Raw genomic sequence first — 17558 nt, forward strand, 5'->3', positions numbered from 1 at the left:
TTATTGTATTAAATTGTACTTTATTAATGTAGTTCACTACCACAAGCTTGAGACATTGTGATTGCAATTTTTTTATCTGTAACAAACAGAAGACTTTTCTATAAAGAAATAATTTATTTAACGTATCCCCAAATTGGGGATATTATATAAAATGTTTAAATAGTAATGCCCGGAACGCCAGACAATACTATCTGTAGTAACGACCATATGAAGAGATATATTAATTAACTAGATAGAAAGAAAAGTTCGAGTTTATATGTATAAAATATTTGTTAATTATGAATAAACATGCGAGCGGATAAGAATGAAATTTATCCCCTATATTAGCTGATTTATAACGTTGATTTTTACTTCAAACTTGAAAATATAACATCAGAACTAAAATGGAATTATTATAGATAAAAAGATCTGGGAAAATATCAAGTAACCTTTATCTAGTACTACAAACAAAAATATGGTAGAGTCACCATTTACAAGACTGTTAAAAAATTTTTACTCTTTCCAAAAAAACTATGCCTACTTTTAGATAAAACATAATAGTACTTACTGCTTACGAGAATATTCTTGAAAGAAACCGGAATCAGTATCTTTTTTATTTTCATTCGGAACCCCGCTAATCTGAACAAAAAAAAAATTAAAGCACAAATGAAAATAATATGTAAAAAAGACAATGAAAAATGGTACTACTGCTACTCAAGTAAAACGGCGCTTTCTGGTTTCCAGAGCTAAATGCAAATTAAAACGTTTTAATTCTTACTCGCTTTCTGTGGGTCCAGCGAGCCGCATCACTTGGGATCTCATGCAACGGTAGCTATGAGATGTTTTGAAATGTTGACACCTAAAAATAAAGGAATAGAGCAATTGGTGGGTTTTTCGGTTGTCATAGATTGTTTTGGAAAGTCCACAGTAGAATGATAATTACATTAGAGTTTTTGACCATTTTTTTAATGGATGACCATGGTATGGTATTCTCGCCTGCGTTGACGGTATACGCTGGCGGAACACCAGTGACGGATGATAAGTGAGATGAAAAGGTAGGTCAGTTAGCCCAATAAATTAAACGATAAATTAGTCGACCTCCATGCGGTTCCACCTGGAACCGCGTTGACCAGATAGGGTATATATCAATATACCCTATCTGGTCAACTGGTTAGTCCCCATAGCTATCAAGCGATGGGGACTAACCTCCCCATTACTAACAATCCCTTCCCCCCAGTTTTGACCTTAAAAACATCCCATTTTTATTTCACTTATATTTTATAGATACACGCTTTAGGGACCGTGTGAATACTGTCGAACTCTTATTGGCTAAAAATCTAATGATTTGTCACCCAACTTAAAGCAAAAGTGCAGTGGGATTGCGTTTGAAATCAACCATGAATATAGAGCATCCTTGGGTACAACATATGTCCATGGTACCGCTCATGTCTATAGGCGATAGCTACCACTTTCCATCAGGTGAGCCATCAGCTTGTTTGTCATTCTAAGTTGCATAGAAAAATCTTATGGGTACAAGAATAGAAACGCGATTTTATAATTTTATAATAATAAATCTATGTACAACATATTCTAGTCACCCTGTTCTTTGATACATAGATAATAACCATCTTTTTTGGACAGCCCAGGTAATATAGCTGTTTTCTGCATACCTAGTACCAATTTCGAAAGAATGAGAGTAAAAAATCGAGCATATAGCAAAAAAATTAACCACATAAACCAAAATTAATCGTTAAACGTGTTACTAAGCACAAAAGTTGAGAACGGGTGGACCAATTGGCTTATATTTTTTTAATTCGTAGAGAAATATTGATTGAATTGTCCAGTAAACAAAAATTCCAACTTTACTTTTTGGCCATACAAAATATTCCCAGTATCAATTGAAATGTTTCATTCTAGAATTGACCTCAGTGGACGTATATTGTTTGCTTTAACTTAAATAATAAGATTATTTTACAGCGCTGGACACGGTAGGTGGCGTTAGAAGCCAATTCTCAGCTAGTTATTACAATAAAAAAAGTAAGAAAGTTACTTATTACCTTTTAGGTTTTCGATTGTGGCTTAATCTGTAAAAAAATATTTTAATGTATAAATATTTTAAATCGCGTCACAGCTGTTCAAGACTAAGGGTCCCGAATGGTCGCGAAACTAGTGTAGTATTCAAAACCAAAATGCACGTAAGTAATTCGGTAGTTATTACATTAAAATATAAATGTATTTACGAAACTTTTAACAATAAAATTATTAAAAATTAAATTCTGAATAAAAATAGTTTCTGTTACTTGAATAGGTTTAACCTATTTTTCATTTCGATTATATTTTTTTTACTACCTATGTTGTACTGGTGATATTGTCACCACTTCTGCACTGATTTCGTAATTTTTTTTACAATAGATATCGTTCACTCTTATGTCGATCCTACAATAATACTGTCCTTTTCAATCGACTTGAAAAAGAAGGGGCTTCTCAATTCCGCTGTATTTTTTATGTTTGTTACCTGATAACTCCGTCAGTTTTTAAACCAATTTGAATTTTTTTTTCAACGTTGAAGTGAGTTTTTTTGTGGAACTCTATGTTCATTATTGAAATAGTTTCTTGTGGATCTCAGTACCAGCTTGTACTTTGAAAAAGTCATGCAATTAATTAACTTATTTACAAGTAGGCCAAACAACAGATACTTTTTACAAAACGCATAACACATTTTATTCATTAGTGTCTGAATTTATCTTAAATTTATTTGGGTTAAAAATAATTAATTCACTTAATTTCTGTGTACGAAATTTTAATTAAATTAATGATAATCATGATAATGATAAAATTAAAAAAAAATATATTATTTATAAAAAACTAAAATACTAACCCCGTAACTGAGACTTTTGCCATTAAATCTAACCTGAAATTGAAAATTACTAATTAGAATTCAATAAAGCAAAACCAGTGTTAGGTACCTATCTAGGTTTGTTTGTATGCTTCATACGATTTGGCATGTAAAATTACAAATAAATATAAGATAGTTTCAATTATCACTTAAAGAAATTTTGTCAAACATTGTTTAGGTAAACAGTGTTCGAAAAATTTTTTTTTTAGTAAGTTCGTAATTTTTTTTTTTTAATTTATTTAAATATATATACAATTATGGAGCTTAGAACTAAATGTAACAATTTTTTATAGGCAAACACAGCATATAGAGGGGAAAGGGATTGTTAGTAATGGAGACTGAGAATCCCATTACTAGCAATATACCCAACCAGGTTGACCTTCTCGCGGTTCCTTCTGGAAACTATCATGGTTAATTTCTAAGGAATTCATCATGATGGGCTAACGGACCTGTTTACATTCTCATCAATGACCCTTCACTGGTACTCCGTATCCAGCGTATTCTATTAGCGCAGGCGGGGTTACCATTCCACTTTCACTCATCAAAAAAAAAAAAAAAAAAAAACAGCATATATTGATACATGTATAACAATAAGTACGGAGAAATATATATAGCTTACAACTATTATTAAATGCTTAACAACTAACAACTAAAGCCAACCATATCCATAAGCAGATCCAGCAGCACGACTCATTTTATATATTAATAGATATTTCGTACAAAAACAATTGGAGTATGTAGTATTGCTAACATTGTTATTAACTTATTGTTGTTACTGTATGTTTTTGTGCAATAAAGAATATATATATATATATATATATATATATATATATATATATTTACCATCCCAATTTATATGGTGTTTTCCGTCTATTTACTGCAGAGTATAATCTTCTTAGGCCACGACCTTTAATGGGATGAAGAAAAATATTAAACCATGTATAATATCATTACTATCGGTATTAAACTTTGTAAGTTTTCTTTTGTAAACTTTTATACAAAGGAAGGACTTTAAAAGTATTTTCAATACATATTATTTATGTGACAACTGATTGTTTCCCGCGGTTTTTCCCGCGTCAATAACCTATGAATTTAAGATATAATCTACCTTGCTCTAAATTTCATCAAAATCCATTTAGCCATTTAAGCGTTATTGAAATAGCATACAAATATCTTTATAAATTTTCACATTTTATAATTATAGTATGATTTAAATTTACAATTAATATTTCGATTAATATAAATACCGTCAATAAATATAATTCTTAATCTGTCGATCTTCACGTAATGTTCATTAAAAAGTGGATAGAGAGAATAAAGAGCCAAGGGTCTTTGCAGGTAATACAAATCTTTTACTTTATTCACTATCATAATTCGTTTTAAGCATATTTAATGATTTTGAAGACTTTTTATTTCTCCTTCAGCTGAATTGCCTACGGTTAATTTGATTTATCATAGACAAAATATCTCTGACCATCCTATTAATTTCTTATAGTAACAGATATTAGCATATTTTAGTATTTTTTTTATCCCAACTAATATTTGCAATATAAAGAGAAAAGATTCGATTTTTTAAATGTTTGTTTGTAATAGATAAATTCAAAATTAGTTAATAAATAAAAAAATTATTAACTCTTTCATCTACAACAAGTTAATATATAATAAAATCACTCACGTTGATGTTCCGTAACCTCTTCATGAAATAACGTTTTGAGGCGGTTCACTAGAACTCTAGAAAATGGAATATAATTTATTATTTATACTATTAATTGATTATATTTGCGTTTTTTGCTTAGATAATTAAAGTTAATTGTTACACGGTTACGTTTATATTAAAATTTATATGAATAAGTAAGATTTCAGATTGATATAGAAATCTTTGAGGCCGATTTAATAATTAAGTAGCTCTCATTACACATATGCGAATTTATAGGCTCTCATTTCCCGCAAAGTCGGGTAATGAGAGCGATTCTCTTTTTTTCTTTAATGTTTATTTGTGGCCAAATGCCTAATTATGTAACGTTAACGCTGTGAACAAATGATAGTCAAATGAGTAAGGATTTAGTTTTTAGTAAAAAGGTTTAAAGTATCTATCCATAAATTTGCCTTTTATTGAACTTTTTCCTTAGTAGGCTCCAATTCCCCCCTTCACCCCTATAATGAAATAAAAGCCTTTATTAACTTTTTAGGTAAATGCCCCATAAGTGAAACTGACTATTTTCTTAGAGACTTCAAAAATGTTCTTAATTCGGTTGTATCTTTTTTATGTTTACTTCATAACTCCGTCAGTTATAAATTAGATTTGGGAAAAGTCTTTTTTTACTTACAAATTAGTCCCATAGAAATTTTATCAAAATCGAATAAATTGCCACAATTGATATCGTTTTTTTTTTGTGGAATATACTCGTAATTTTATTCTACAAAACATGAGCCGAAATAATGTGAAAAAATTTTAAGCCTTCCATACTAAAATGGTCCGTCCAAGTGTCAAGTTTAAAAGGCTAAAAGGTAGGAAATTTTTTTTTTTTGGAAATATTGTTCAATTTCACTAGTTGAATGTTCTAAATATCCATTTAAAGGATAGTATTAAAAAAAATATACGCTGGTTATAATGGCAGGCTACAAAGCCCTGTCTTGCCTAATTTAATGCAGTAATTTTTAACCTCAAAATAGAAAATTTCCTTCCATTAACTAAATTCTATCTATATAATGTACATAATATATTTTTTATTGTAATGTAACGTGCTGGTGCGCTTAATTTAAATAAATAAATAAACACTTGTGTATACTCACTGTTTCTCGCCTTCATTACTCATTAGGACAGTAATCAAAGAGCTACGATTCAATATATTTCTCTTAACTGTAAAAAGAATTTTTTTTATATTTTATACAATAAATTATACAACGTATTCTACCAGAATCTTTTTCTGGAGGTGAGATTCAAAATTTTTTTATATTAGCCGTCAGCTGTGAATAGATTTTAATTAAGAGTTAATATTTTTTAATAACGTCTTTTTTTGTAAAATAAACAACAAATTAATTACCGGTTGCCAATCCGCCTGCCAAGCGCGGTAATTACTGGTAAAATCCCCCAAAGGGGAGGGTTATGTTCAGCAGTGGACAGTTAAAGGCTGATATGATGATGATATATATTGAGCTATATGGTACAATAGATATATTATACTGTGCAGTCAAACCATATGTCCGTGTACCCTATATCTAGTGTATAGATGTGTTGTAAAGATGGTATTTTAATTAGGTTTTGCAATGGACTACATGTATATATATATATACTTACAGCACTTGTATGGCATTTTTAATATACTCCGGATGCGTCTGTCTAGACAATTCCTGTGAAGAATTAAAATGTATAAATTAAAGAACGAAGGAAATAATAAGGCAGAGGGTGTTCACTTGTTTCGGACTTTGGCTGAGGTTATCAGCTTCAATAATGAGAGGCGACTACAGCAACGAAGCAACATGAGTGCAGAACAAGGAAAACTCGACAAACCACTAGTCTTGTGAGGGTGGCACTTGGGGTTGCCAACATTTTTTCGGCTGATTATAGTATTTCTTAAAATAAATTATAAAAAAGTAAAAAATAGTAAAAATATTTATTAAAACAATTGTTTGTTTATTATAATATAAAATATTCCTTTTGTAAATGCCTATTATATATTAGCTACTGAAATATAGTCTTTTTGTGTATTATATATTAATTCAACGGGAATCTGAAATATTATACTATACTATATACTTAGACTATATATTATGTAGTGCGCTTGGCGATCCTAGCGATAAGACCACTTTTTGTACTTATCTTTTTATGTCTATTTTACAGCTTGATATTAATTATATTCGACTTTGTTTTAATTTCTAATTGTCACTATAAATTTTTATGTGTAATAGTTTTTTTTAATGGATGATAATGGAATGGTAACCTCGCCTGCGCTAATGGTATACGCTGACGTGATACCAGTGAGGGATGATAAGTGAGAATAAAAGGGCAGGTCAGTTGGCCCATCGTGATGAATACACCTGGAATTTAGCACGATGGTTTCCAGGGGGACCATGTGGAAGTCAACCTGATAGGGTACATTGTTAGCAATGGGACTAGTAATCCACATTACTAATAATCTCCTCCCCCGGTGTAATAGAGGTAAAAAAATAAAGGAAACAAAATGTTATATCACGTACAAGTTAGCAGATTTCTGTAATCGATATGTAGACACCATGCAGTCGGTAGTGACATCATCGGAAATATCTGGAATAAAAGTAAAACAGAGAAGAAAGTATTATCACCTATCCCTATCCTTCGGAATCCCCCAACGTAAATTAGAAATCCACCTAAGTTTAGATGTATACATTACATGAGCGGACTGATAATGGAAAATTATTTTCATTTAGAGACTCGAGATTTTTGTACCTAATAAACTTATTGAAAGAGTAGATAATAACCTGATTCTTGGTTTAACGTTGACATATTTAAAGATTTCGTGCATTTCAATGGTAGTCTGAAAATAAAATGTAAATAGTAAGAAATTGAAAAACATTACTCAAATAGGAGCAAATGTCAAGTTATTTGAGGTCCTGAGTTAACATCGTTTTTATGTTTAGCAGTAAATATTTGGAATACATATAATATATAATCTGTACCTTCGTGGTACTTAATAGATGTAAATGAAATTAATTCTTTTATGAGAGTGTTCTACCAAAGAAACATTTTTTTCTAAGAAAACGAGTCGAAATACCTACGTGAAAAGATTTTGTCTTCTTTACTTTCAACTTTCAAGTACTATGTTAATTTGAAGTCTGAACACGTCGTGCTCTTAGATCTATATACATATATCTTTGACAAGTGTTCAGTTATACTAACAGAGAACTTTTGTAAAAGGATGCTAATGCTTTTGATTCACCACCTACATGTGTACACCTACTAATTTAAATAAAGTGACTGGAATATATAAAAAAAGCAATTTATTTTATTAAATTTGGTGTTATTTTGCGGAAGTCTATATCTCTGTTTAGTTGATTAGAATTATTTCGTTTAATTCCGCTACCATTGTTATAAGTGTGACTGCCAACACTCGTAAACTGACTACTATTGTTTGAGTGTTGGCAGTGGCACAAATACTAATGGTAGCGGAATTAAACAAAATAATTCTAATCAACTAACCTACGTTATTTATATCTAATGTAATGTGTATATATATAGAACTCACTCGGATTTTATAAGGATTGGTACTTCAGACTTCTTTCTCAATGCCATATGAGCAATTTCTGTTGACGCTCCCAGTTCTAAAAATAATAGAATACTTTTCCCAATATTTTTTCTACATTTTATATAAGACCGATGGCAAAACTTAAGCAGCACAACTCAGAATACTCAAACCTGATTAATTTCATATACGTTCCTTTTTTAAATCTCCTCTGGCCCGACCGGAATCGATCACATGCCCAATTTACGCAAAGTTAAACGTCTATTATTGGCCTATGCTCCTGATACTTAGATAATTGTTTATTTACCTGCGATTCTTAAGTCGCTGCAATCTTTTTTGCTCTGAAAATAAATAAATTAAAATTTAATTAGCAGATAAAGAATAATTAAGTTATTCAATACGTGCTTTTAGATAGAACAAATAAAATAAAAAAAGATTTCAGAAGGGTTATTTTTTGTGATATAGAGATGATAAGACGAAGAACGGAGGATGAATGCGGGAGTTTTAGGGCCGTTTCATATGGCAGTAAACAGGAGAGGACTATCTTTACCAATAGGCTTATGAATGACTGAAATTATGATGATAATGACAAATTATTTCTCTTACATGTTTCTCTGCTTTTTCTTGCGCTTTAAGTGAAGAAAGATTCATACTGAAATATCGATAAGAAAATTTTGAGAAATAGAGCAAAAGAGAATACTTATACAACTTTGTAAGATTTTGAAAATGGACAAATAATTGCGACGTTGTCATGCTTCGTTAAAAACAGTCTTAATTCAAATTCAAAAGGAAGTTTATTAGAACAGAATGGTAAACTTTTGGGTTTACAAAAGATCTCAATGTTATTTGTGGTTATAGAGAGCAGATTAATATGTAATGTATGTAATAATAGAGTGTATAATAAGGTTTTTGATGTAAGTAACTTAGACACTTACATGTTTTTACAGTCTTCGATGACGGGACATTTCATTTGCCTTAATAATTCTTGTGTCACGTCTGTTGTCAAACCCATTTCTGAAAGTTTTTTTTTTTATATTAATGCGAGCAGCAACATAAAATATTTACTCACTTATTCGGAAAAACATGAAGCGTCTCATAAACCTATTTTAGCTTAAAATAAAAATAAAATGCCCTAAAATAAAATTAAAATATTCATTTCTTTTGCGCTTAATTTCCAAATTAACAGAACTGTAATAATTAAAATAGATTTATAGAAAAAAAAGTTGTTTAGTTTTTATGAAATATACAATAATAAACTCTTAGGTATCTAATTTATTTACGTCTGTAAAGCTATTGGATTCGGCTTACTTTTTTAAATGAATGAACATTGAATTCGAGCTTATTATACAATTATATAATATTTTTAAAGAAAACTTATAAAAAGATGGCAATAATTTTGTATTTTGTATTATGTGAAATCACGGAAAAAAAAGTATATATTTTAATATTTTATATTTTTTTAAATCCATTTCAACTAATGTTGACAATATGAAGCATTATCTCATCAGACATTACAATTCCTGGGTGAGCGTATTGGAAGACTGTTAAACTCATCTAGTTGTTGTAATAAATAAGAAAATAAATAAGTAAGTAAATAGCATAGGAGTTAAAACTTTATGTAGGTAGGTACCTTCAAATTTACTCTTACAGGACAATTTCGATTGTAAGACTAGGTGTAAACAATTTGATAAGTGGTTAATTTAAACCCTATATTAACTTGTAAGTTCGTTGATAAAATTTAAGTTGATAATTCAATTAGATATACAGATAATTTGTATTAGGTTGTTAATATAAGAAACTCGGGGGGAAAGAGATTGTTAGTAATGGAGACTGAGAATCCCATTGCTAGCAATATACCCAATCAGGTTAACCTCTTCGCGGTTCCCCCTGGAAGCTATCATGGTTAATTCCTGATGAATTCATCATGATGGGCTAACTGGCCTGTTTTCATTCTCATCTATCACCCTTCACTGGTGCTCCGCCAGCATATCCCGTTAGCGCAGGCGGGGTTACCATATCATTTTCACCCACCAAACAAAAAAATATAAGAAACTCACCGGTGCTGTGTGTTTTGCAATTTGTCCAATTCTGTAAGAATAAGTTTTACAAAGAGGTAATTTATCCATTTATACCTGCCGTGCAGAGTTAATATATTGTGTTTTTGAAACCTCAATTTGTACAATTCTTGTTAGTTATTTTTTTTTTCATTAAAATAAGTTATTTTAATTATTATATTTATTATCTAAATTAAAATACATACATTTAAATAAATACACATAATTAACAGAGATTTAAAAGAATAACTGTTAAGTTTCTTGTGGGCTCTTCTTAACAGATAACAACCTTCCAAACTTGCAATAGATAAAAAAATTACGATTTAAAAGTGCTTGTATACAAGTCTATTCGAATAAAGATGATTTGAATTCGAATATATCCTTACTTAAATTATTTACATTTAACAAAAATTGTTTATTAATTATCTCTTAGTTCTATCTTTTTTACAGGTTAATCTACTATCATGAAATTTGGCATACATATAACATATATTTAAATGAAATAGAGAAGGAAATGGGTTACGTTAAAAAATTACGATTTAAAAGTGCTTCTAAACAAGTCTATTTTGAATAGAGATGATTTGAATTTAATTTGAATGGACAGTAAATAAAGCACTTATTTTAATTGCCTATATGAGATTTTAATAATTTAGTAAATAAATTATTGACAAAAGCTTTTCTTAGTTCTGGTTAGTCAAAGCATAATCTGGATCTCTCTCTCCATTAGATACAGGTATAACTCACAATAAATTATTCTAAATCCAACTGTTTTTAGATTATATCTACCTCGTTCGCACGAAACTTAACAATGTAGCACAGTAATAGTGCTAAGATGACAAGACAATATACGAGCATGATTTTAAACGCTACAGCATAACAATGCCTATCAAAATTTTTTACTTGTCTTCCCATCTTGAGCAATGCATTTATAAAGTTAGAGCATTATTTTATAAAGCTGTATTTACTTCATATATAAATTTAATGAAGTAATATTGAGTGAGGATAAAGAAAATATTTAAAAAACCTATGATAAAGAAAATGATTTGGGTAAAATATAGAAAAAATTTGGCGTAATTTTCTTCATTAGTACACACGAAGCCAAGCCGCGGTGGGCAGCTGGCTTTTCATAAAAACTTACTTAGATTTCATCGAATTTTGAAAGATTATTATTGTCATGACAACCAGATAGATATACAAACCAGTTATTTGCAGTACATCACTGAATTCAAATGGAACATTAAGTATTTAAATATCTTTGAGTCCCAGACAAACAATGTCTACAATGTAGGATGATTTGTTACACTCACATGATCATGTATTTGCTTGTCAACTTGAAGCGCGAATTCTGTGGTCATTGCTGGTGTATTGCTGAAAAAAATTAATAAAGATGAGGTACAACAAAATTTCATTAATCTTTACTAATATTATAAATGTGAAAGTGAGTTTATTATCTCTGAACTCCTTAACAGTTTAACAAATCACTAGGTATTCATGTACTATATGGGATAAAAAAGGACATCGGCTAATTTTGTCTCTCGATCAGTGAACGTAATCCGGTTATGAAGTCGCGGGTAAGAGCTAGTTTAATATATATAGTTAGTATACATTTTTGTTTTGCCTACCTAATAGAAGATGGTGAGGAGGGAAGGGATTGTTAGTAATGCGGATTACCAATCCTATTTCTAGCAATATACCCTTGTCAGGCCGACCTCTACGATCACCGTGCTGAATTATAGGTTTATTTATCACGACGGGCTAACTGACTTCCCTGGGTGGGAAAGGGATTGTTAGTAATGGAGACTGAGAATCCCATTGCTAGCAATATACCCAACCAGGTCGACCTCCTCGCGATTCTCCCTGGAAACTATCATAGGTAATTCCTGATGAATTCATCATGATGGGCTAACTGGCCTGTTCATTCTCATCTATCACCCTTCACTGGTGCTCCGCCAGCGTATCCCGTTAGCGCAAGCGGGGTTACTATGCGGTTATCATCCATTAAAAAAATAAAAAAATGGTAATTATATGTTTAATTACATGAACAACAACATCACAAAAAATACTAAGCCACGTATGCGATACCAAATGCAATATAGAAATACACGCTATGACATGTAGGTATCTACAAAGTGAATTAATCTTAGCCTTCTAAAGTGGCAAAGAATGTCGTGAACAATTATATAATGTACCTACTGTTGTGCATAGTATTTGTAAAAAAATAATTAATTGCTAAATTAATTAAACCATGTTTAATGTTTTCAGGATAGGGGTGTCACATAATTACACTATGTGTTTTTGACATCATTTTTTGTAGGTTGTCGTGATTTTCTTTATACTTAACTTAAAATAACAAACAAGTTGATGCCTGATTGGCAAGCCAATGGAATTAGTAACTGTCGACTATAGATGTAATAAAACATAATAAAACCCAATATACAGTTGTTTCCCAAACCCCTTTATTTCCTAAATACCACACCAAAACCTACGAATAAAATTTCCAAACCCACAACCACACTCCTTAACCCTAAACTCCAACCCGACAGAAGCGAGCGTATACCGATAACGCAACCGCGACTGACATTGGGCCCCATAAACAAAAACCAAACACAAAAAAAGTATACAGTTGGTATATTTAAGACATTTTACATTTTTATAGCATCATTTATGGTTTTGTTCATGCTGTGGTGACGATAACACTTACCACTTTCCATTTGAAACAATGACCTTGTTTGTAAGCATGGATAATATATAGCAATATTTATATCTTGTAGTTACAATATCTGTATATATCTTGGTCCAATAACATATATATTTGATATCGGTTTACCAATATATAATATCGAAGAACCTGCTTGTAATGAATATCCAACTGGTATGTGTGATATCGCATTGAGTGTACTGCAGTCTGCCATGTCCAGAAGAACTCAATATATAGGTAGATATCCCATATTACCCATCTCTTTTTTTTTGCTAACGTCTATCGATAAAGCAAGTAAAATAAATAGATAAAAAATTAAATGCATTTTTACCTTAATATCCAAGGTTCTTTGTCTGTCTCTTGTTGTAAATTACTTTTGCTGTCCGTGTCGGTCGAAGCTGTTAATCTGGCCAGTTCTAGGACTGCCTTAATGGGGCGAGTATTTCTTTGAGCTACATTTATATCCTGTAAGTTGTAAACTCTAGAAAGTTGTCTACATATGTATGTACTTACTTTTATATTAAATTTTTTTCAAGACATGAAAGTGGAATGGAGGAACATCGTCTATACCAGATAATACAGATACTCTATCTTCTTAAGACTTTCCTTTTATTTGTGCAACTAATTTATGCATTCTCTTCCAACCAACTCTATTCCAGACAATATCTTTGACCTAGCATTTTCTTTATCTGTCCCATGTAGTTGTTTCTCCGTCTTCCTCTTCCTCTTTTGTCCTCTACTTTTCCTTATACTATGCTCTTTTAAAATCATCTCGTCGTATAAAGTGACCCAGCATTTTGCCTTTTCCATTCTATCTCTATTATATTATTTTATTCTACTCTATCTATACTATCAATATACACAATCGGGCTACTAGTGTGAGATAATAGATGAAGATAAAGTAAGGTCTGTTTTCAAGAGGTACATTACAAGGTACATTACAAATAACCCTCTCCCTCTCTCGGGTTATAAGTACGTAGTAGATATGCGTTTACAAAAAAAAAGCCCTAGTAAGAGTTATACAATCTCTGCAGATAGGGAGTAGATGGTTTTGTTTTATTCATAAGTGAAATTGTGGTAAGCTTTCCTAGACTGTAGTGAATGGCATTGAATGTACGGGTAGATATGTTTACTTTGCCACGCATTTGAGAATTTGTTTTGTTTTATCACAAACATGCGATAACGGTAACATATGTATCCTTAAATTCCTATTCACTCGACGAGGGGGAAGGTACCTGTGCTCTAACCTTCTCTCGCCGTTTGTTTCTCGTTTTAGATTTGGCTCGATTCCCGCTCTTCATTCGCCGCACCATGGAACAGCCTCGGAAGATCCGCTTCGAGCAGTTTGAGCAAAATATCACACCTTTGAACACCTCCGCATTTTGTAGATTTGTTTCGCTGCATACATCTGATAAAACATATGAATATAATTTGTTTCAACTCTCGGTTATGGTTAAGTAAGAACAGGTGACCAGGATTTATATTGTATAATATTTTAGCTCATCTTTCATTTAAATCAGATTTCTTGAAAAGTCTCAATACTTATGGCTATTAAAGAGAGTTTCTGTGGTAATGGAAACAAAACATTACTCCGATAGAATTCGGGGTGTCCCCGAATTTAAAACGTAAGTAAAACCGAAATAAATATTTACAATACGACTTACGACAGTAAATGTTCAATGAAAACTTATTACTTTTTATATTAATTTACATTGAAACAGACTGTAGTTGTAACTTTATGCAATCGTAAATGAAAAATAAATTCACATATAATGGAAAGTAAGTCACTTAATGGCCGAAGGATGGGCAGCAGCGTCCCTCTCAAAACATCATCAAAAGCCTAACTGCGGTTGCCACCCCGCTTGCCAAACGTGGCAGTTACTAACAGAACCCCCTTATGGGAAATGCTTATGTTCAGCTTTGGACAGTTAACTGCTGATATGATGATGATGATAATGGAAAGTGTTTACCTTCACCTTTAGATATGAATAGCATCATGAACATCAGAAAAACCTGCTGTAACGTACAGACGAAGTTTCATAGCAAAATAGCTAAAATGAGCCACATATCGTAGTAGCATAAGTTTTGCAATCTAATGCTACTTCTCATGCATTATTATTTTTAAATTGATGTGTTTTGGCCATATAAAAGTTAATTTTGATAGTTTGTCTGCTTACCATGTAGATACCTAAGTGACTTGGCGTGTAGATAATAGATAGCTTATAATGTCTAGAAATCTGTACCAAACTAATATGTCAATGAGTTTGTTGGGTCTTGGGGGGAAAGGGATTGTTAGCAATGGAGACTAAGAATCCCATTGCTAGCAATATACCCAACCAGGTCGACCTCCTCGCGGTTCCCCTGGAAACCATCATGATTAATTCCTGATGAATTCATCATGATGGGCTAACTGGCCTGTTTTCATTATCATCTATCACCCTTCACTGGTGCTCCGCCAGCGTATCTCGTTAGCGCAGGCGGGGTTACCATTTCATTTTCACCAATAAAAAAAATGAGTTTTTTGGGCAGAGAAGTGAATGTTAGTAATCGGGACTAAAGGTCTCATCACTAGCAATATACAGGGGCACCTCCACGCGATTCCCCTTAGAAACCATCGATCGATTAATTCATATAAATTCGTTACAGCAGGTCAGTTAGGCGTGCTTGATCTTTTCTTGTCATCCCTCACTGGTGCCTCGCCAGTGAATACCGTTAGCGCAGGCAGGGTTACCATTCCATTATCATCTCATTAAAATTGAGTTTGTTGATTCAACCAATCGTCATGAAATTCTGCATACATACATACACAGGCCAGAAAAAGGCAACTTTTTTATCCAAGTCGATGAATATCAGCCAGTTATGTGGACAAAGTCGCATGTACAGCTAGTGATTACTAATCAGTATAAACAGGTGTGCCAATTGTATATATAAATTGACCCCTTCAGACTGGTATCGAATAATCTGCATTAATCGATTGAAATTTAAATCAACAAATTGTGTGGAAATTGAGTATTTATTCTACTGGGAATTCGCTTACGTCAGACCTTGTTCTACGTGGGTGCACTTACGTCAAGATGTGATTATCAGACAGGCGAAGCATTACAGCACTAGGCCATATTTTTTACTACTTGTATAGATCGTAACATAAGCATGTTTGTTATTGTTAGTTATCCACATCATCATCATCATATCAGCCCTTAACCGCCCCCTGATGAACATAAGTCTCCCCCTTGGCGGGTTTTGGCAGTAATTGCCACGCTTGACAGGCGAATTAGCAACCGCAGTTAGACTTTAGAGATGTTTTAAGATGGACGCTGTTGCCCATCCCTCGCCGTCTCTTAGTCTTACGACATCCACGGGCGAGGAAGGGGTGGCCTATTCTATGCCGGGACCAAACGGCTATAGTCATCTATATACTAACAGCATTTGTGGCATTTATTGTGGTAACTAAAGCCTTCTCGAATAGCGTAGCCCTCCTCACGAGACACGGCTTCCTGGCAGTGCTGGCACACCTCGCAACTAGATAGGAGAAATTTCTATGATTTACAGGAAACGTATAGTATAAATTACATTATAACATAGTATCCATAACTTTTGCAATCTAATTCTAGTTTTAATTGGGGGAAAAGAAGTCGTTAGTAACGGGATCTAAGGGCTCCATTTCTAGCAATATACCCAAGATTTTTTTGTGGAATTCATCACGTTGGGCCCACTGACCTGCTTATCTTTACCTATCATCTCTCAATAGTGCCCTGCAAGGGTGTACTGATAGCGTAAGCGGAATTACAATTTCATTTATCAAGTATGAGAAAAAAAATCCAATCCAAGCACAAGAAATCAGAAATGTGCCATGCGTTTTTCAAGTCCCCATTAATTATGCATGAGAAAAAAACAAAATTTATGTAAATCAGGATAATGGCTTTCAATTAATGCGACAATTAACAATGCGAAATTAATTTTCACATTAATATTTATAGCTTGAAAGAATAAAGTCATGATATTCATGAAAAACCATAAAAATGCATATAGACTGTCTATATTAATCGGTTCTTAGTAACAGCGATCTTACCGGTCTCTTAGTTACTTCGACCAAATATATAATTTTCTAATCTATCGTTTTATAATTATTTATTGATATAATTTTCACCATTGTGTTTATAAGCAATAATTTTGTATGTTTTCACGATTTTTTTGAGGTTTTAACAAAATTTCTATGTTACTTGGCTATGTCGATTTCGTACACTTCTTGGTGGAATAGTATCCAAGACCAGAGGGCCTACCATGAAATGTTTTCCGAAATTTCGGTGCCATACGAAACAGAAATTTGATGTTAAACTTACATAATACACACCGTTTGGAAATATTAAAAATGTTAAAATATTATTACTTTTGACATTTCTGATAGGATGTATGACGAAAGAAATGTTAAACTCCATTTATTGGTCCGATTTTGGTATAGACAAAAACACGAAATTGAATCCCAAAATTTCGGAATTTCATTTCATGGTAGACCCGCTGATTGGATATATAATTTTCTATCTATCTTATTATGACTAATTAATTCATATTACTTACGCCATTGTGGTTATGAATAATACTTTTTTATATTTTTACATTTTTTTTTTGTGATTTTAACTAAATCTACATTTTGTTTTGTTTGACAGAAAGATGAAAATAAAAATGAAAATGGTCCTATTCATAGAAAGAGGTCT

General features: G+C 32.0%; 1 protein-coding gene across 1 annotated transcript; it reads right to left on the bottom strand.

Annotated features, from left to right (window-relative positions):
- Positions 1 to 14: 14 nt before the first annotated feature.
- On the bottom strand, positions 15 to 17509 carry LOC128200244 (uncharacterized). Its single transcript, XM_052893011.1, has 21 exons — positions 17422 to 17509; positions 16268 to 16365; positions 14094 to 14254; positions 13178 to 13311; positions 11456 to 11516; positions 10152 to 10182; positions 9030 to 9108; positions 8701 to 8746; positions 8402 to 8435; positions 8098 to 8173; positions 7334 to 7389; positions 7073 to 7139; positions 6174 to 6226; positions 5669 to 5735; positions 4551 to 4606; positions 3719 to 3782; positions 2858 to 2890; positions 2037 to 2063; positions 758 to 838; positions 548 to 618; positions 15 to 76 (listed from the first exon to the last, which is right to left on the bottom strand). Exons 1-21 carry the CDS (start codon positions 17424 to 17426, stop codon positions 24 to 26), a joined length of 1353 nt encoding a protein of 450 aa, XP_052748971.1. The 5' UTR covers positions 17427 to 17509; the 3' UTR covers positions 15 to 23.
- Between the last annotated feature and the right edge of the window lie 49 nt (positions 17510 to 17558).

This window comes from Galleria mellonella, unplaced genomic scaffold (assembly GCF_026898425.1).
Source record: "Galleria mellonella isolate WM207_F2 unplaced genomic scaffold, CSIRO_AGI_GalMel_v1 utg172, whole genome shotgun sequence".
Lineage (NCBI taxonomy): Eukaryota > Metazoa > Arthropoda > Insecta > Lepidoptera > Pyralidae > Galleria > Galleria mellonella.

Bases quoted from the DNA above. Each gene is read 5' to 3' on its own strand.
- LOC128200244 (XM_052893011.1), bottom strand. The intron at 10,183-11,455 runs GTGAGTGTAACA...TTATTCTTACAG, and splicing joins ACAAGCAAATACATGATCAT to AATTGGACAAATTGCAAAAC. The intron at 77-547 runs GTAAGTACTATT...TGTTTGTTACAG, and splicing joins CAAGAATATTCTCGTAAGCA to ATAAAAAAATTGCAATCACA.